Source organism: Arvicola amphibius, chromosome 3 (assembly GCF_903992535.2).
Source record: "Arvicola amphibius chromosome 3, mArvAmp1.2, whole genome shotgun sequence".
NCBI lineage: Eukaryota > Metazoa > Chordata > Mammalia > Rodentia > Cricetidae > Arvicola > Arvicola amphibius.
Window position 1 is genome coordinate 77,164,898 of NC_052049.1, and position 21,071 is coordinate 77,185,968.

General features: G+C 39.7%; 1 protein-coding gene across 1 annotated transcript; it reads left to right on the forward strand.

Moving 5' to 3' along the window:
• The first annotated feature begins 11,262 nt into the window (after positions 1 to 11,262).
• Positions 11,263 to 20,324, forward strand: LOC119810622 (interstitial collagenase A-like). Its single transcript, XM_038324183.1, has 10 exons — positions 11,263 to 11,361; positions 11,914 to 12,155; positions 12,258 to 12,406; positions 12,606 to 12,731; positions 13,560 to 13,718; positions 13,815 to 13,932; positions 17,737 to 17,870; positions 19,429 to 19,591; positions 19,924 to 20,027; positions 20,224 to 20,324. The coding sequence occupies exons 1-10, from the start codon at positions 11,263 to 11,265 to the stop codon at positions 20,322 to 20,324; spliced, it is 1,395 nt and encodes a 464-aa protein (XP_038180111.1).
• Positions 20,325 to 21,071: the final 747 nt, after the last annotated feature.

Below are 21,071 nucleotides of genomic sequence, written 5' to 3' on the forward strand. Positions count from 1 at the left end.
AAGAGATTCAAGGAAGGCCTGGCATATTTTATCTGAAGTTGGCAGTTTTTCATCCGAGTCTTTGTGAACTGAAGAGGTTTGTTCCTCCCAGTATGTGCTATGACAAAACCAGATGGAAACTGTGGATCTCCCCAGCCAGACTCACGTGGTCACAGGACATCCAGAAGCACTCCTTAGCTTGTATGTTGTTACCTGGAGAGGATGGGGTCACTCCTGGGCAACAAATAAGCAACTATATTTATGAAGATTATTTGTTTTTATCTAATAAAAATTGATGTATCATTTATTTAATCAAGGAATTTTGCGTGTTGATTTTCAGAACAATTACTCAGCATCTTGGGTGCTGAGGAACTGAGCAACACAAAGCTTGAGATGCTGGGCTGTTACAGGTAAACACTTGCTGTCTCTACTGGTGAGTTTATTCTTAAAAAACAGTACTACTCACCCACCTAATGCACTCCAGAAACAGGAAAATACAGACATGTATTTTCCCCACCTCAACGTCATATGTCTTTGTCATACCTAATGGAAAAAGCTAGGGGTGAATCTCATGTTCTAGGGCTGGTTTTTAATAACTGCAATGAATCCTACACTTATAGCAAATAATCTAGTTTGAATGCCTCACTTTGCAGGTGAGGGGATCAAGTCTATCCCTTTAGCTTACGTATTTCCTCAGTACTGTCCCTCCCTGTCTCAGCCATCAACTGCCCTCAAATCTACACTGTGCGCACATGAAAACATCTTGTGCTCATTTTGTGTCTCTGTGTGCCTCAAGGTGAACATCCGTCTGCAACGGGCAATTCTAAAGCAGGTTTCTCATCCCTGAGAAGCACTTAAGTTCAGTGCCTAAGCAAGTAGTCGGTGCTCACTCACCTTTAGACTATCCATTCATTCAAAAATAATTTATTAATCATATTCCATGTGCCAGGCATTGTGCTAGACTGGAGATATGGAAACCTGAAAATATGCACACAATTCCTGACTTCACTGCGATTATTGTAATTATCATTCACATCCAGGAAAGACACAAAGGCCATCATAGATCTGAAGAAGTGCTTACAAGGCTAAGGAGTCAAAAAAGAAAGCGCACTTTTGTGCCCACTTCTAGGAGACTCTTCTTAGAACTGTATCCTTTCAGAGGACTATTTGAGGCTGGTGGAATCACAGACCAGGACCTGACTGTGGTGGGAGGTTTGGTAAATGAGGAGAAGGCCTTAATCATAAACAGAAGAAAATTCTAAGAGCATTCTACAGAGGACAGGCAGCATCAAGGAAGGCTTTAGAACTCCTGTGTTCTGACTTCTGCCCCTTTGCTCACTATCTTAATTCCGTTCTGTAGATTTTATGTGCAGGCTAGCCCTGCAGGCTCCAGAATGGCTTAGTGCCTTGGGTAGTTTTGGTTCTGGAAAGGCCCAATACTCTGTGTTTACAGGAAAGAGGAGTGTCTGACCTGAGGCTAAGAGGAAGGAAAGCAGATGCTGAGAATCTGCTGAGGAATTAGGGATAAACCAACAGAAAAGGAGACATGACCTAGGTGAGAAGATGAGGGCTAGCACCTTACCAGTCAGAGAATATATATATATATATATATATATATATATATATATATATAGTATTGATTAGTTATGATCCTTAGTCTGTAGTCTGCTGTCCTGAGTACTGTGTTTTTCATTTCACAGTGCTAAAAAAGTATATGAGAACTGACTTAAAAAATTCAATTTTTGATTAGTTAGATTTATTAAAGTTGTTTAAGTGTTTAGAAATATTATTGACTTTTAAGTCTGCTTAAAAATTGCACTATTTGAAAATTTATCCATGTTAAAAATACTGATTAAATTTTATTTTTAATGTAATTCAGATAGCCATTTTAATGCAATTCAAGTAATTAAGAATACTTTAACTGTGTTAGTCAATTGAATATTAAAAATCAGTGCAAGGGATGGTATTTATTTTTATGCAAGTATGCCATGCAGAATGATATGATTAGAAATGAACAAAGACCTTTTGATTTTTGAGACAAGGTCTCACCAAGTAGCCCTTGATGGCCTGCAATTCACTGTGTGGACCAGGCTGACCATTCTCTTGAGACAGTCTCCTTGCTTCTGTCTTCTAAAGAGTGCTGAGATGGCAGGTGAGCACGTCACACCTGACCGGTTAGTCTTGAGAATGCTTCAGCATTCTCTTTCAGGAAATTATGATAACAAAGAACTCTATCAATAAGTATGCAAAAAGGAAGCCCCCAATGGACATGAAAAAATCCAAACAAAACACTGGCATACCATACTATTTCTATTTTAACACAGAAAGGAAGCATGAAAAGGGCACTGTTATAGCTGTCTTCCAGTACAGACAGCCATTACTCAGACAGGCTGTGCAGCATCCTCAGAGTGTGTGGATGTAAGGGATATTTGTCTGATTCTGGATTTCTGCGTCTACTCTGATTCCTGCCCATTTTATCTGGAGGTGACTGATCTGGAGAAGTGGTTAATAGCACAGCTGGTAGAATAAGGAGAGACTGACAGAGGGGAGCCTGGGCTGGAGAAAAAGATAGAGGAGGTGGTTTACATCTCCAAGGCAGGTTGAGTTAAGAGGTAGATTGAGCAATCCTGATGGTGTTCAAACCACGAGACTGAGGGTTATACCTCAGATTCAAACCATAAGAATGAAAGGTTGATCTGACTAAGACTAGAGGCCCCAAAAGCTGTGGAGTGACCATAATGTCACCCCTGCCTCTGTAGCCTGTTTTTTTATATACTAGGACAGAGGACTTCAGGCAGTAGAAATTCGAAGAATTTGAAATAGGTTCAGTATTTGGGTTAATATTCCAGCAATCAGTCTCTTAATAGCTTAAGAAAACACTAACTATAGACAAAGAAAACAGATTTGTGACTGGGAGTTCCTCTGTGCACCTTTTTTTGTTGACTAGTATCTCATCGTGCGGCATATCTTAAAGGTTAGGAAACTTACCGTGCTGTCTCTATGACCACATCATGAATAAGGTAGTTAAGGTGGCGTCGTCTTCTTGTGGGCAGCGCCAAAGGCTGGGGAATGTCTAGTGAGTGGGCAAACCCACACTCCTCTTATGATCATTTCAGGCGTTTGGTCTTAGGAGAGTAAAACAAACAACCACAAGCTTAAGGCCCTTTCCAGACAATCAAGACCAATAGGAAATAATCCCTTTTATTTATAAATCAATTAAGTATCTACTCATTCCTTATTCATACATTAATTTATTCAATGATTATTTGTAAAAATGTAGGAGGTTGATGTAAAAAGCTCATGTTACAATTTGAGAACCTTTTGTAATGAAATAAGGAAGATTAAGTCATAGCTTGGAAGAAAGTAGGAAAGATTTTTTTCAGGTCAGAGGGACAAGGTGGTGACATGGGGGCCTGAGGAAGTTAATGGGGCTCCCTACCATCATCAGACTCTATCTCTCTGTTTGAGAATCTAATTTCTTTTTCTTTTCTTTTCTTTTCTTTTCTTTTCTTTTCTTTTCTTTTCTTTTCTTTCTTTCTTTCTTTCTTCCTTCCTTCCTTCCTTCCTTCCTTCCTTCCTTTCTTTCTTTCTGTTTTGGTTTTTCAAGATAGCATTTCTCTGTAGCTTTGGAACTTGTCCTTGAACTAGCTCTGTAGACCAGGCTGGCCTTGAACTCATAGAGATCTGCCTGCTTCTGCTTCCTGAGTGTTGGAATTAAAAGCATGCATCACCACCACCGACTAAGAATCCAATTTCTATGCCCAGAGTGGGCACATGCTTACACTGCAGTCACGTATGTTCAAATGATTCCCCTCCTTACCTGCTGTGACCTAGGATTAAGGATCAGTGAGTCATTTACACCTAAAAGGAAACCTTGAAGACCCAAGTAACCATGTGTGGCCAGTGTCTTTCACAGTGTTTAGCAATAGAGCTGCTTTGTGGCCATATATGGGGATGGATGGATACATAGATGATAGATAGATAGATAGATAGATAGATAGATAGATAGATAGATAGATGATAGATAGATAGATAATAGAGTAGATCTTTTCCTAGATGCCACTACCTAACAAAACTGTATTAAATCATCAATATTTGAAGCTTCTTGTGAAAGACCACTTCAACACATGCAGTAGAAAAAAAGAGTAGCAGTAGGAGAAGCAGCAGCTCAACTGAACTAATAATGTTCAAAAGGCTGGAGCCCTTAGTATAAAAAATCAGACACAAGTTGAAACACAAACACTTTGGAGACCTCTCACAAAGCACCCAGCACAAAACCACCAAGAAAATCACAGACTCATTGGCCTGTGTAGAAAGAACCAGGAGTCAGTTGGCACAGTTTCTCTGGGGGAGGAGGTGTCATTCTCTTATGTGACAAAAGGCAGAGGGGATAATGTCCATAAACTTATGTCTAAATTAGGGAAGTTCTCCTAGAAGGAAGAAACAAACTCATGCTGATGTAAAGAGCAAACAGGGTTTTAACTTATTTTTATCTTCCTGTAAACCTTGCCAATTCTAAGCATTGCTAAATTTTGATTTATTCAATTCCTGGATGCATTACTTATTATTCTCAAGTAATCACGCACCAGCCCATAACGTACCTGTGGATATTAAAGTTCTGCCATGTATAACTAGCTGAAAAATCTCAAGATTCAAGACTATGTAATTCTATGACATTGGCTACCTTAGCAAAACGTAATTCACAAATTCTTTGTTGTTTTTGGAAGAAATTGAATAAAACGTTACTTTAAGGTCCCCATTTCCAATCCCTGTCTGCGCCTAGACAGCACATGGAACATCTTCAGGTTGATGCTAATGGTTCTGGGAGTGAACCAGGGGACAATGGGTGACCTTGCTAAAAAAGGTGTGTTATACAGGCTCGGGAAAGGTCCATTAGAGAGCTTCACTTTCTGTAGGGACAGGGAGATGGCTTGGTGGGCAAAGGCACTTGCTGTGTGAGGCTTGTGACCTTAATTTGATCCCCAGAAACCATGAAAAGGTGAAAGAGAGAATCTGCTCCCCAGGGTGTCTTCTGATTGCATGCATGAGCAGTCACATGCCAACAGTAAGAAGCACATTTCCATTTCCTTTCCTTTTTTCCCCTTTCTTTCTTTTTTTGTTTTTGTTTTTCAAGACAGGGTTTTCTCTGTGTAACAGCCCTGGATGTCCTGGAACTCATTTTGTAGACCAGCCTGGTCTCCAGCTCACAGAGACCTGCCTACTTCTACCTCAGATTGCTGATATTAAAGGCATGTGTCCCCACATCTGGCCCAGATAAGTACATTTTCTAAAATTTGCTTTCAGGGTTTTGTCCAAGTAAAGAATCATAGTTTATAAAAGTCTGAAAGCTTCTAGACTACCGAGTACGTAGATTTCTGTAAGGTCTTCTTTGAGGATCACACTGTGCAATTGTTTCCTTTCTAATCCCTGATAGTCACATTATCCTCTCTCAACTGAGTGTAGTAACCCATATTTTCTAGGTCCCAGGGAAACAGGAAAAGGCGATTCTCTAAAACATTATATTCTACCTCAAAATCCAGCTATTAGGCAAATCCCAAAGGACTCTCCATCCTAGCCCAGAGACACTCAATCACCCATGCACATTGCTGCTCTTTTCGTAATAACCTGAGACTGGAAATAGCTTAGATCCCCACCAACAGATGAAATGAACAGGAAAGTGATTTTTTTTAAAAAAGGAAAGTTTTTAAAGAGACAGAGTACACACAGTCATAGATTTAAAAAAGTTTTTAAAAAAAGCCACAAAAAGATGGAATATTTACAGAGAGTCTGGATTATATATGCTATTGTATTTTATTTGAATTTTTTGATTGTGAAGGAGCTAAGTACAGAGAGACATTTCATTGTATGGACTGCTAAGCTAAACCAGCATGTATATTATAAAGGTAAAAGGTATCTTGATTTCAGAATTTGGGCCCAAGGATATGTTGCTTTAGAAAAGAGGTTCTTCTTTTGTTTCCGCAGAGGATGAGAACCTGTGGATTCATTCCAGACTAATGAAGTTTAATGTATCAAGACCCTCTGAAAGGTGGTCATGAATACTCCTCAAAAATTACTTCACCCAACCGCTGAATGATATAAACCAAGCACACAGGATATACCATGAAAGACTTGATTAACAGTACCCCCATTCAGCAGGAAGTAGTCTAGAAAACTTCTCCCAAATTCCCAAATATTGTTTATAAATATTTGTTTACATTTAAAGGGGGATATGCTATAGAGATTTGCATTGGTATGGATCTTGGTTTATTGATACAAATTTAAGGTCAATTTTGTTATATTATATATGCATATATACACACATATATATTTCTGTTCTTGATTACAGCATTGTGTTTGTGCAGTTCATTTAAAAATAATATATAATTAAGAAATATAGGCTAATAGATAATCATCTATAATAGTCAAGCTTGTAGTCATGTTGTGTTTTCTAGATATATAAAGATATATTTTAGTTAGGTATTCTTCAAATCTTTCAGAGACCTTCAAAATATGGCATTTAAAATGTTTTAAGAACTTAGGACTTTTCATGATAATGAGGCACATCTGTTCCTGGCAGTACCAATTACTTCAAGAGGAAGATGGGCATCAAAGAGGCTCCTTATGGAGTTGGTTAGCCATTTGGGAAAGAAACTGCTCTTGCCTGGACAGATTGTTGCTATGCTTGATGAACTGGACATGCAGGACTCAGAGAAATGACTGTTAAACTTGCCTAAAGGTGAGAAAGGGCCTCTGAGGTTCCTGCTTTATGAAAGAGTCTACCAGACACATTCAGGACATAGAAGAAAGTGACTGACAAACTACCATTAGAGGCAGAACTGTCTTTGAAATTTCCTGCTTTGTGGAAAAGTCTGCTGGATACTATGGTCCTGTAGGCTAAAGATGAATGCCCCAATGGTACAGAAAAACTTTGGGTGACTGTCCAGGCAGTGAAAAGTCTCTGTCAATTCTAGAGTTTTAGAAGTTGTTCATAATGTACTCCTGTTTACTTAGGTAATATTATATCATTCTGGAGTCTTTAATGGAGTTGAAGAATTTATAGTTATAGTTTTCCTTAGTTATGATAAAATATAAAGTAGATATATATGTGACTTTACTATGTTAAAGTTAAAATGTTCCTTTTTATTTAAACAGAACAAAAGGAGGTGATGTGGGATTTCCTTCTGTATGCTTTGAATACCATTGGTGAATAAAGAAACTGCCTTGGCTTGTTGATAGGGTAAAACTTAGGTAGGCAGGGAAAAACTAAACTGAATGCTGGGAGAAAGGAGGCAGAGTCAGAGAGAAGCTATGTAGCCCCACTGGACACAGACGCTAAACTTTACTCAGTAAGCCACAGCTGCGTGGCAATACACAGATTACTAGAAATAGGTTAAATTAAGATATAAGTGTTAGCCATTAAGAAGCTAGGGCTAATGGGCCAAGCAGTGTTTTAAATAATATAGTTCCTGTGTGATTAAAACAAGTGGCCTCTCACAACAAATTGGCACCAAATGTGGGGCCATTTATACAAGGAATATTATTCAACTGTTAAAAAATTATGAAATTTAAAGGTAAATGGATAGAACAAAAAAATTCATCCTGAGTCAGATAACCCAGACCCCGAAACACAAATATGGTAGGTATCCACTTATATGTGGACACTATCTTTGCTACTATTTGAATAACCATAGAGGTTAGGTATAGAATAAGGAGCTATTGGGGAGGAAAGGCTCTCCCAATGTGAGGTAAATAGAAAACAGAGGGGATACTGAAATAAACAGGATAAACAGGAGGGATACTAGAATGGGAGGATTAAACTGGGAGGGCGAGGGAAGGGGAGGATAAGGGAGGAAATATAGGGAAGAACAGCAAACAATAAGGGACATTTGAGAATCATACACAAACCTACTACATTAGAAGTCTCTTAAAATTTATATGTGCATATGAAAAAATCTAATAGAATCATCAAATAATGAAGAAGTCAAAGCCCCAGCTAGACTTCACTTGCAACCAAGTGAAACCTCCAGTGTCAGGAGTGGGTTGTCTCATTGAGTCATTGTCAAAGGGACCCAATAATCCCCCCCCCACAAAGAAACCCTGAGTATATTACCAAGGCTGTCAGTTGCTCGCCACAAACTGATGCTTAGGCCCCATTGCTTAAGACAACATCTACACAGCTTGCTGAACACAACCCAGCTTCAAACCCTTTGATCTACGGTGGTGATCTGTCTGCATCATATGCTGGTATAATAGTGGCACATTCTATCTGATTGGATTTAATGCCCTCTCCATGAGATGAAACCCATGCTTGACAGTGCTTGTGTGGCTAAGAACCTGAGACTAGAAAGGCCATGGACTTGGGGGAAAATCAAATACTATCATTCTGCCAAAGGAATATAGCAATAAAAGGATCCTAATGACATTCTGCTACACCCATAGGTGAGTGTCTCACTCCATCATCAGCTGAGGAACTGCTCTTCAGTAGAGGGGAACTGATAGTTAAGAGACGCATAACCAGAAATCGTGCAGAGAATGAGAGGCTTTGAAACACTCAGTTCTAACTGGGATGTCTCCATCAAATCCCTCCCCTCAGGGCTCAGGGAACTATGCGGAAGAGTAGGCAAAAAGACTGTGAAAGCCAGAGGGGATGGATGACAGCAGGAAACAATGCTTCCCAGACTCAGGAGGACTGGAGACTGACAGCATGCACAGGGCCTTCACGGGTCCAACACAGGTGGGATCCCAATGCTACAATGGAGAAGTGAACACTAGCTCCCATCCCAACCGAGATACTACCTCCAACTGATAAGTGCTCTCAAAGGAAAAGTTAGTTTCTCCAAGGAAGTCTCACTGAGGACACATGCTCAGCAATAGATAACAGACACAAGATGAACTCGATGGTCCCTTACTGGTCTCTTGCTTATATATATTATGATTTTCAATTTTATATTTCTATGGGTTTTGTATGTGTGTGTAGTATCTTATGCTATTTATTTCTTTTTCCTTTTTTCTGTTAGTTTGCTCATTTTGTTTTATCCTTCTTTGTCTTTTTTATTTTTCTGTCTTTTTGAGAGAGAGAGAGAGAGAGAGAGAGAGAGAGAGAGAGAGGAGGAGGAGAGGAGCTGGAAAGCTGGGGTGGAGGGGAGGATATGAGGGACAAGAACCCGTGTTCAGGATATATTGTATAAAAATAACTGTTTTAAATAGAATATAAAAAGAGTACTCGAGGAGTGTGGGCTTCCTGTTAACTTCTGCAGCCTTGTCTGCCCCTCTCTTCTGATGACTCTGCTCTCCCCACTTTCCTTTCCGTGCTGCAGTTGCTCCCCTGAAGTCTTTGTTATGCCCCCTGCCCTCCATCTGATGCCCATGGAGAGGGCTGCTGCCTGCATGAGGCCTTCTTCCAGTTTCCTCCTATGCTATTTGACTTACATATTACTCCTCTTAAATGAGGAAGCTGTGGTTAGACGACTAGAGAGGAAATGAGTGCTTTCAAATTAATCCAAGGTCTATTAAAGCATTATTGAATAAGTTATTGGTTATGCAATCAGAACAGACATCTACAAGGTGAAAACAGTCCTGAGACCACTGCCTTTGGTGCGATGGGGAAGGTGGGGGGACACAATGAAGAGCTCAAGTATGGGAGTGGAAGCCAGTTTTTCTCAGAGTTGTATGTTATTGAGCTTCTTTCAAAAAGGGACAGGACAGGAGGAGAGACCTCCAGAGACAGATGACTTTGTCTCTAATGGGGATATGGATGCCATGAGTCAACACCCACTTCAACTTTATATGAAACATGAGTCCTTGCGTGCACAGCTTTCAGCACACAGCAATACATGTATTTTACTCTTCAAGAGAAGCTCCGTGAGATTTTCTGAATGCATGAAGGTATAAATATATGCATGAATGTGAGTGAGTGTGTGTGTGTGTGTGTGTGTGTGTGTGTGTGTGTGTACAGTATAAACACATGCCTCCTAAGGGAACAAGGATAATTAAAATGCAAGAGCCCAGAATCATACTGGGTCTCTTGCCAGCCCATTTTACCTGCTGTGTTTAAACAAGTTTCAAAGATGAGTTTTGTTTGTCCTGTGAGGCTCATGAACAAGGTCTATGTAGCTCTTCATACATCGTCTCCCAGCCTTGAAGAGAGTTCTTCTTGGGCAAAGTTCTTGTAGCCTACGCCTCAATAAAGATAAAGAGAAGCCATGCCGTTGTTGCAGTCTCATAGCAAAGAGTTTATCAAAGGCAGCAGGGAACCGCGGGAACCCAGGAGAGCCAGTAAGTATTGGAGGGCCTTGAGTTCAAACAGCATGGGTGCTGAACACCATCAGTCACTCGGGGTCAGTAATCCCACCCACTTTCTTGGGAGCAAGGTGTGTGCAGACATCAGGAGAACCGAGTAGCAAACTCTACTCATTATAAAGGCCACTGAGGGCTGTGGGGTTGGCTCAGGGAAAGGGCTTACTGTGCAAGGGAAGAGGGGTTGATTTTGATCCCAGAAACTAGTGTGGAAAAAGTGAGACTTGATGATGTGTGTCTGTAATCCTAGCAATGGGAATGTGTGACCTTTTAGGTGAGTTCAGAACAATGGGAGACCTTTTCCAAAAACACACACACTGCACACACCATGCACATACATACACATATACCACACACACATATATACATGAACATACACACCATACACAGATATACACACATACCACAAACACGTACACATACACTACACACATCCATACACAGAAGCACAAACACACACCATACACACAACACACACATATACACAACACACACAACACATACATATACACATCACACACATACACGTATATACACACACCACACATACAACACATGTACCACATATACCACATATACAAATCACACACACATACACACACATACCATATACAACATACACACAGCCTTGGAGTATGTTTTGCCTATGTTTTTAATAGGCCTGACCTTTTCTCAAATAATATAAACATGAATGGGAGAAAGCAACTGTTTAATTGGTGAAGACCATCTCTTTCACAAATGTCCTGTTTGATATAATTCTGGGGTTATCACACCAAACCAGCCCAAACAATCTGCTAGGTGTCACAGTTTCTGATTTTCTAGGCTCTTTGCTGCTGATGAAGAGGATGTTGTGAATCATGAGTCACATAGCCTCTGGCTTTCTAGAAGTACGAGAAGTCCCTATATAAGGATGGAGCTTCCTCGGTAGAATACTGAAGCAGGCAGGCAGGGGACTGCTGCTGATCTTGCCCAGAAAAGAGAGACATCATGCCTCGCCTTCCTTTGCTGTTGCTTCTCTGGGGCACCAGCTCTTATGCCTTCCCCGTGTTCCAAGAAGGACATCGGCAAGATGTGGAGACTGTCTGGGTAAATGGATGCAACATTACCCATGGTGGGAATGCGGGTCTTGACTTTGTGTCTTTCTAGTATAGAGTGGTAGCATTTACAGATGGATTTCCTTCTAAGAGAAATGCCATTTGCCAGAAATGGAAACTTCTAAAAATGTGTATACCAAGTCTAGCTAGATACCTCCTTCCTGGCTGGAGGGGAGGGAACCCAAGGAAGGGAAGGCAGATCCCCCTCTACAAAGGTGGATTTGCAAGAGTGCAAACCTCACCTACAAATCTTGTTCTAACAGTAAAGCCAAATCAAAAGTTTGAAAGTAATTCTCTAGTTTGTCTAAAACTTCAGGCTTTCATTATTTTTTAAAAAAGGAGAACCACTTTCCATTTAGAATTTCAATAACTTTAAATATTTATGTGTTTCTAACTATGTGTATGTCTGAGTGTATCGTGTGTCTGCCAACCTCAGTAGTAGAAGCAAGGAGCTCCCGAGCCTGGGTTCCCTGCAAGCAGGAAGCGCTCTTAACTGCTGAGACCTCTCCAGACTTACTGCTTCATTAATTTTATATTTTATCAGAAATACCTGGAAAACTACTACAACTTGGGCAATGACACAGAAGTTAAAAACCTGAGTGGCAAGGAGTTGATGGCTGAAAAGCTGAAGGAAATGCAGCAAATATTTGGGTTGAAAGTGACTGGAAAGTCAGATCCTGAAACCCTGAGAGTGATGAGTAACCCCAGGTGTGGGGTGTCTGATGTGACGCCAGAAGCCATCACTTACAACAATCCGCGCTGGACAAAAACACATCTGACATACAGGTAACTAGACCGCGTATCAGAATCAAAATTGGGCTGTTATTCCCCCATTAGAATAGAAGGAAACAAAACCCAATGTGTCACCATCTTATTTTTTTTTCTTAGTATTTTAAACTACACACCACTTTTGCCAAGAGCAGTTGTGGACCAGTCCATCGCGAAAGCCTTCAGAGTCTGGAGTGATGTGACCCCACTAACATTCTCCAGGGTCTTTGATGAGGAAGGAGACATTGTGCTCGCCTTCTATCGTGGAGGTAAGTTCTTCAGCCTTGGCTTTCCTTTCTATAATCTCTGCTTTGCATGGCAGTTGCTTGTTAAAAGCATTGTTGATTTTATGGGGTTGAGCAGTAAAATAACATCACACTGACTGGAAGTCTGCTGGCAGTTCAGCAAAGCATTGAGCTAACTAATGTGAGAATCAATGAGCCTTTTGTTGAATTTTGTTTCTTGCAGACCATGGTGACAACAACCCTTTCGATGGGCCTTCCTATCGCCTTGCTCATGCTTTTCAGCCAGGCCCAGGGATTGGGGGCGACGTTCACTTTGATCTTGATGACAGGTGGACTGACACTAGCGAAAGTAAGTCTGCTGATGCCGCTCCTCTCAGTTCATTTGGCCTCTCCTAGTCCACGGCAATGCTGGTTGATTTAATGCATTCATGGAAGTAGGCAATCTATCACCACTCTGAGAACTAGTATCACGTTGAGAAGCATGAGACAGGAGTGATTTCTGATTGCATATCATCTCCCTGGTGACAAATAGGTCACTCTAAAACTTCTCTTAGGAAATTCTGAGGGCTGGTGAGATGCAGCTCCGGAAAACCTGTCTGATTCTGGAAACCCCTTTGGTAGGTAGGAGAAAGCCAAATCTTCTACATCATTCTCTGCCCTCCACACAGGCATCCTCTGCACACTCTGTGCTTGCACCCGTGTGTAGGCGCAACAAACAAACAAACAACTTTCTTTTAAAAAGAAAGGCAGTTAAAAGCTTTAATGTTTTACTTATGGTCCTGGAATGTTTTTACAAGAAAGATGCAATACACTTGACAAATTTGCTACTAAACTTGGAAAACAGAATGAGAAAATAGTTGTTTCATGTTTTTCAATTTTCCCAGTCCTAAGCATTTATCAGCTTTGTAAATAAGTAGAAACTGAGAGTTTCATTGCCCCTCTGCAAAGGAACTTGGCCCAGCTCATTGTTAACATGGACTTACCAATCTCATCCCGAATGTAGGCTCTACTGTGCATGCTCCCACCACCAGAAAAGGGCAGTATATACATATGTGGGTTTTAAAAAGGACCTAAGAAGGTATGGAAATTCAAATTCATTCTGAAAGATTATTTCCTTACTAAATACCTGAAAACAATATAAGTTTTAGTACTTAGAAATGGATCTTTGTCCTTCCAGGTTTCAACTTGTTCTATGTTACGGCTCATGAATTGGGCCACTCCCTTGGACTCACCCATTCCAATGATATAGGGGCACTAATGTTCCCCAGCTATACATGGTACGATGACGACTTTGTGCTAAACCAGGAAGATATTAATCGCATTCAGGCTTTGTACGGTAAGTGAAGCAGCCATTAGCTGTTAAAGGCACTTTCATTCTTCACGTGGGCTCTGGAACCATAGAAAGTAACTCTAGGTCTCTCATATTCTTTAGGACCTTCCCCAAATCCCATCCACCCAACAGGTGTAACAACCCCCAGACCGTGTGATAGTGCTCTAAGCTTTGATGCGATAACTACATTTCGGGGAGAAGTGATGTTCTTTAAGGGCAGGTAAGGTCTTCGTTTTCCGCTGGGCTCTATATTCACCATTGAAGGCCACCAATATGCCTCATATGGTAACTTAACAGTGTTTGTAATTGCATGGTCACAATTGATTGTGCTTCCCTATTTTCTTTATACAACTAATATGACTAGTTCCATATGGTTAGGTCAGTTGGTTCTGAAAAATCACATTCCTTCACCTTTGGAAATGTGTGGCACTTTCTGGTATCATAATAGGTAGTCCTCATGGAAGAGTTCTTTAGGTGAGGTTGAGCTCAGAGCCTGTAGGCTCTCTGTGTGAAGTTCATGGTGTCTTAAGCAATACGGACTTATCTTCCATTTCTGGGGGCAACCAAAGATAACAGCAATAGCCTATAATGTTTGGAGATTCTCTTGGACAGCCTTGACCAAGAACTCAAAAGAGGGATTCTCATGTCTGGTGTTTTTTTATTAGGTGGTCTTTGACTCTTGGATAGAACATTGTCAGCTCATGTGGAAAAATCCTATTTAAATAGTGTATGCTTATTTATGTAAAGACAAGCATATTGTGGAGTTTTTCTTAGCAAGGTAGTTAATGGTATGATTCCTTATTACTTTTTCAGATGGAATATTGTTATTTTGCCTTTCTCCCTTCTTTCTCTGTATTTATCTCCTTTCCCCCCTTGCTGAATACAGCTGCCCCCTTTCCATTTTTCTGATCAAAACACTTGTACCCTACTATTTTCTCTCTATTGCTCCCCAACCCTTCCACTATGGTAATGGCCCCTCTTTTACTTTCCTGGTTTCTACAGTTACTCCAGGGTGTGTATTACATCTGAAGATTTGGAGTTAGGCGCCTCTAATGAGAGAGAGAATGTGCTGTTGGTTCTGGGTCGGGGTTACCTCACTCAGGATGGTCTTTTCTAGTTCCATCCACTGATCTTAAAGGTTCATAATTACATTTTTTCTTTATAATAATAATATTCCATATTGTATATATACTATATTTTTATTACCTACTCATCAGTTGAAAGACATTTAGGTTACTACCATTTCCTAGCAATTGTGAACAAAACAGCAAGGAGCATGGTGAACAAGTATCTAGGGCTTATGTCAAGGAGTGATAAAGCTGGGTCATGTGGTAGATTTATTTTTGTTCATTTTAGAATTCTTCACACTGATTTCCACAGTGGCTGCACCAGTTAGCTGTCCCTACCAACAGCAAATGAAGGTTCCTTCTTCCCCAGCCCCCATGCAGTATTTGTATATTGTTTGGTTAATCTTTGCCATTCTGACCGGGTTAGGATGAAATCATAAAGGTATTTTGATTTGTATTTTCCTTATTGCTAGAAGAAATAAACTTTTTTGAGATATTTCTTAGCCATCCTTTGTCTTCTTTTGCTTCCTAGACTCATTTGATAGGCATGTTTTATCCATCCTTTTATTCAAAGAAGATGTTTATCTCTAAAGCTAAGAAGCTTATCTTGCAGAAATCAGATGGATTTTTGTTCTTTGATCCATTTAATCAACCCATGTCTTTTGATTGGGAAATTGGAATCACTGATATTTAAAGTTATTATTGAAATGTGTATATTAATTGTGGCCATGCTGCTGAATTTTTGTTGTTGTGTTTTAATAATTATAGCTTCATATAATTATATATATATATATATGTCATATAGTCTCTCTCCAACCCTAGATATTGTTTCCTGTATTTTCTTTAAATTTTGCTTGTTGGATAAAACAATGTTAAGTTTTTAATATTATAGAAAGTTTTTCTGTCTCCTTCAATTATGGTGGATAGTTTTGCTGGGTATATTAATCTAGACTAGCTGTCATAATTTTTTAGAATTTGGAATGCATTGCTTCAGGCTCTTCTGGCTTTCAAAATTTCCATTGAGAAATCTATTATCTAAGGCTTTCCTTTATTTGTAACTTGTGCCTTTTCTCTTGCAACTTTCATGTTGCAACATAAAACAACACAGTGATATGTGTACTTAGCTTTTAATTATGATATACTGTGGGGATTTTCTTTTTCTGGTCTTGCCTATTTGGTGGTCTGTGTGCTGCTTATATCTGCACAGGCATGTTTTTTCTTGGTTTGAGAAAGTTTTCTTCTATTATCTTGTTAAAGATCTGGTTTATCCTGCTAACTCGAAGTTCTTTTCTCTGTCTATGCTATAATTTAAAGAATTGGTTTTTCATGGTATCCCACATTTCTTGTATGTATCTTTCCTGTGTTTTATTTGTTCTAGATCCTCTCCTTTATCTTGGAGTCCTAAAACCCTGTCTTCTGCTTGTTTCACCCTAATTGTAAGGCTTCCTTTTACATTTTCTCATTGAGTTACTGGGTTTTTCAATTTCATTTTCATTTCAGCTTGAGTTTTTTTTTCAGTGTTTCTGTCACCTTATTTAATTTCATTCTTGAGTTTTGGATTGTCTTTGTCATTTCCATCAACTTTATGTTTGTGTTTTATTCTCTGTAAGCTCTTTATCTTTGATTTAATTGAACTTTTTCATATCTTCTTTAAACTTCTTTTATTCTTTGATGAGGTCTATGATTGTTCTTTTAAATTCTGTGCCTTTGGGTTTATCTAGAAAATTGTCACTGGCAGACATTTCTACAGGACTGATAGGTTTTAAAGAGAAGTTAATGGTTTGAGCTTCCATTTTCTATTGTTGGTGTGTTTTCAATAAGACCTGGGCATGTAGACATCTATTGATAGCTCTAGATCTGATATAGACAGAGCAGGTTGGGACAGAAGAGAAGTTATGTGGGTAGGTTGGGCCTAGAGTTGGTAAATGGTTTGGGAGGAATGTTCAGAGGACACAGGGCTGATGTATAGGATGTTCTTCCTGTTACAAACCTGGATGTGGGGGTAGATCTGGCTGGGTGGAAAGGTTGAATGCAGTGTTGGGGGGGGCTGTAGGTTAGGGAGGTAGGTAGACAGGATCATGGCAGAAACCTAGAAGTTTGTGTTTCAGGCAGGGGTGGCCAGAATAGGCTGGGAGGCTGGGCATGGGTCCCAGACTAGATCTGGCAGGTTGGGGCTGTGGTGGGGGCAGGGGGAGCAGGTCAGTGAGATTCACTGGGCTAGAGCCTAGAATGTGGGAAATCTGGCTTGGTGAAGAGATTGGATATGGCATAGAAGGGGCCTGTAGGTGTGGCCTCATAGACTATATTTTTAAAAGTTACCCTATATAAAGGATTTAATCTTCCACATATTTAGGTGTTCATAGGAGTACCCATGTACCCTCAGATATTCAGGAATGACAACAGTCACTAAGTACAGGATACTGTGTTGTAATTGGTCACCTGCTACAGACAGTGCCTCATGGCTCACCAAAACTGACTATTACATTTTTAAGGTTTATACAAATTGTCTGTGAATCACAGTCAATATAAAAATTAAACTATACTAGAACCAGCAATAAAAGTAATAAAAAACGTTGTTTTATCATCATCTTCACTGAAATTTGTTGATAGTACTGAGGCTCAAACCCAGGGCTTCAAACATGCTGGGCCAGATGTCTACTAATAATCTAGATCCCCAGTCCTATTTCCATGACCTTTTACTCCTTATATTGAGCTTGTTTATGCCATTTGTGTCTTCACATGATGGGGTCCCAGATGATACACTACTGTCACTTTTAAGATTTGCTACAGCATGGGTGTTTCTGTGAAGAAACAAGCACATCAAACAGAAACCCTCATCCTGGCCTCTCCTTGGGAAAGACAGTAGACATTTGCTGACAGAAGCTCTCCAGCGAGAAGTGGGTGGAGACTACCCAGAGACTCACTGACAACTGTGCTCTGTCTGTCTTTTAAATCAGGTTCTACATCCGTGTAAGTAGAGCCACACCAGAACCAGAGATCAATTTGATAGGTATACTCTGGCCAGAACTGCCAGGTAAACTTGATGCTGCTTACGAAGCTAGTATGGCAGATGAAGCCTACTTTTTCAAAGGTAATGTTTCTGATTATTTCTGTTTTATAAATTAAATTTTTATTTACCTTTGGAATGAGATAAAAGGGTCCTAGCTATACTCACTGCATGTCCTTCTGAAAATCTAAACTCCATGATGTAAGCAAATGGAGCCTATCAATCAGCACAGTTAAAAGCTATATTGTATATTTAGCATCATTTTGATTGAAAAGTAAATGATTAGAGATATAAGTTTTTAGGATTGTTAAAGAATTTGCAAACAATCACTGTGTTTTAAACTTCTTCATATTGCTGTGGGTTCTCCGAAATAAAATTAAGAGACACAAGTTGATTCTACAAAGGAAGACACAGAACAATTTTGTGTATGCAGTTTCCTAGACCCCATTTTAATGTAAACCATTCCCTTGAGGGAACAAAAGTTATCACCAGGTAGGCAGATGAGGCACTGCTGACTTGATTTCTCCTAGTAAAGTGGCAACATGTTCCTCTGACTTTCATCCAAGGCTCTCTTCTTGATGTCAGTCTATGAACTTTACTAGGAGAAACCAGGCATGTCCCAATATCCTTGTCCTGATGACAACCTACCTTGAAAAATGAAAGAGTCTCAGGTCTCACTGTGAAACTTCCATGAGAGAATCTAAATTGTACTAAGTTTCCCAGGCAATTCATTCATAGATTAATGTATGAGAAAATCAGAGTCGTTGCAGATGGACTTCAATGAGTCTGTGTGATTCAGTGAGATCAAAGGATCTAGCACCTCTGACGCTAAAGATCATGTCAGACACACATGTTTTCACCAACGTGTTTGCTGTAGTACAATCATTGAGATACTTGATACAGTTACACACTCCAACAGGGAAGGGACCGCAGTTCAGACAGGCACAATACTTTGCAATGGCCTCTCTAGCCTTTGTTGGGTGAAACTCAATACAAGTTTACACACACAGCATTTCAAAGCAGCGTTTCATGTGAGCTAAAATAAGCATGTTTGTCAAAAGAGTGATCTTGCTTTCCAAACAGATCTGTTTCCTATAACACATAGCTTAGGTACTGGAATCTGCATAAATTTACATATCTACCTTCTAAGATGCCACCCAACTTAGCACTGAGGTAGCCTAGAACCTCTCGTTGTTTGAGCTTTGGAAAGGAACTTCAAGTACAATAGAGGGAAAAAGATAATTCTCAAAGCTTTTTACAAAATACAGTGGCCTAGAAAGAAAAAAAGCTCATATAAACTAGGCTTAGTGGCTCCTGCCTTTAATTCCAGCATTTAAAAGGTTAAGGCAGGGGGATTGCTGCAAACTGGAGGCCAAACCTGGTTACATAGTGAATTCTAGACCAGAATAGGTTACAAGGTGAGACTCTGTCTCAAAAACACAACAATCAATCAATAAAACAAACAAAAGGCTAACACATTTAATTGGTCTGAAATTGGATCCCAGTATCAGCATTTAACACAGAACAAGCCACCTCTACTTTCCCTGAAGCACTGCGGTCTGTGGCTAGGATGCTGCTCTAGCCCGTGAAGCTTTGCTGGAAATGTAGACAAAGAGATTCATCCGTGGCTCTTGATTGGCAGGCAATAGAGTGTGGGCTGTTCGTGAGCGGAGTGTACTGGAAGGATTCCCCACGGACATCTACAGCTACTTTGGCTTTCCTAGCAGCGTGACACACATTGATGCTGCTGTCTGTGAGGAAGAGATTGGAAAAACATACTTCTTTGTTGATGACAAGTACTGGAGGTAAAGACTGAAATCCAAATAATTTTAGGGTGCCAGTTGTCTGTACATAGAAAGATCTTCAAATGAGTTTCATATGGACATGGTCAACTGCCTTTTTGTGAATGATGTAGCCACTGAACAACCATAGCCTGGTATCACACGGTGCTGCTTATACAGGGAATGCAGTGAGCCCGTGGCGCTCTTCTGTAGGACAGTAGGGGCATCCAACTACTTTGCTAATCTCAAGAATTAAAATTTGTATGAAATTCATGCTGGTGTGTTTTCCACAAATATTTTAAGCAATCTGCATGTGTTTGCAAAGGTCCTAATACTTCTAACCACTTTCTGATCAGGTATGATGAATATAGTAAGACCATGGATTCAGGTTATCCCAAATTAATAGCAGATGACTTCCCTGGAGTTGGCAATAAAGTTGATGGTGTTTTCCAGAACAATGGTAAGAGTATAGACATATTTTCTCCATTTGTTATAGTACCAAAAGTAACAGCATTGCTATTAAATGTAAATATAAAAACATAAATGAAAATTAAAATACAAATATAAAAACTATATATACTGAAGTCATGCAAAATTGAGTCAAAATCTGAAAACTACATGTATAATATAATAAATATGTTTCATTTTATTTTTAGGGTATTTTTATTTCTTTCACCAGTCAACTCAATACAGATTTAACCTCCAAATGAGAATGGTTGATGCTTCCCGTGGTTCTAACACCTGGTTCAACTGCTAAGAATATGGCAACCTGTCCTGTCACCAAGTTAATGAAAATACATACCGCACAATTTTAAAGGAGACAGTTTTCTGAAGAGCCAAATATTTTATATTTTATTTACCTTTTAGAATTGTTGATACACAGAGCTACTAAGTAAAAATTTATTTATATTTCATCTTCTATATTTTTATAATTTCTAGTATAACAATTTATGAATTAAAACAGTTTAGTGCCACAACTGACAACCCAAGAAGGCCAAGTTCATGGTGGATAAGTCACTGAAGGGGGCCATTTGTGCTCTCTGACGTTGATCCTAGATCTCTCCTTTCAAGAGTGGAGGGTTGGCAGACAAGCTCTCCCCAGAGAAAAAATGCCTTTTGAAGACACAAGGAAAATCAATTGGTGCTTCGGGTTTGGTTTTTCAAACAGTACCTACAGGCCAGGCTGGTGTTGGACCTCTTCTTCACACATCTTCTACTGCTGGCTCCCAAATGCTGGGATACAGGCATGCCCAACATGCCCAGCCAAGAGATGGTTCATGTGCAAAATAAAGATCTGATACTTAGACTAAAGCTACTTTTGTATCTAATGCTTTATAATTTCTTTACAATGCTTCCTATTTCATTATGTTGCTGTGAACTGACAGCAAAGCCTCACTTATAAATGTTATTTCTTTCAAATTGGAAATGGAAAACAAACTGTTAGGAGTATTTCTTAAGACCAGCTTCTCCAGCAATGCAAATAATTCCAATCAGACCAAATTAA

What these genes read in the sequence shown, in the direction of transcription:
- LOC119810622 (XM_038324183.1), top strand. Translation starts at nt 11,263, where the DNA reads ATGCCTCGCCTTCCTTTGCTGTTGCTTCTCTGGGGCACCAGCTCTTAT. An exon ending in AAAACACATCTGACATACAG is followed by an intron (nt 12,156 to 12,257) that starts GTAACTAGACCG and finishes TTTTTTTCTTAG; the next exon opens with TATTTTAAACTACACACCAC. An exon ending in GCTCGCCTTCTATCGTGGAG is followed by an intron (nt 12,407 to 12,605) that starts GTAAGTTCTTCA and finishes TGTTTCTTGCAG; the next exon opens with ACCATGGTGACAACAACCCT.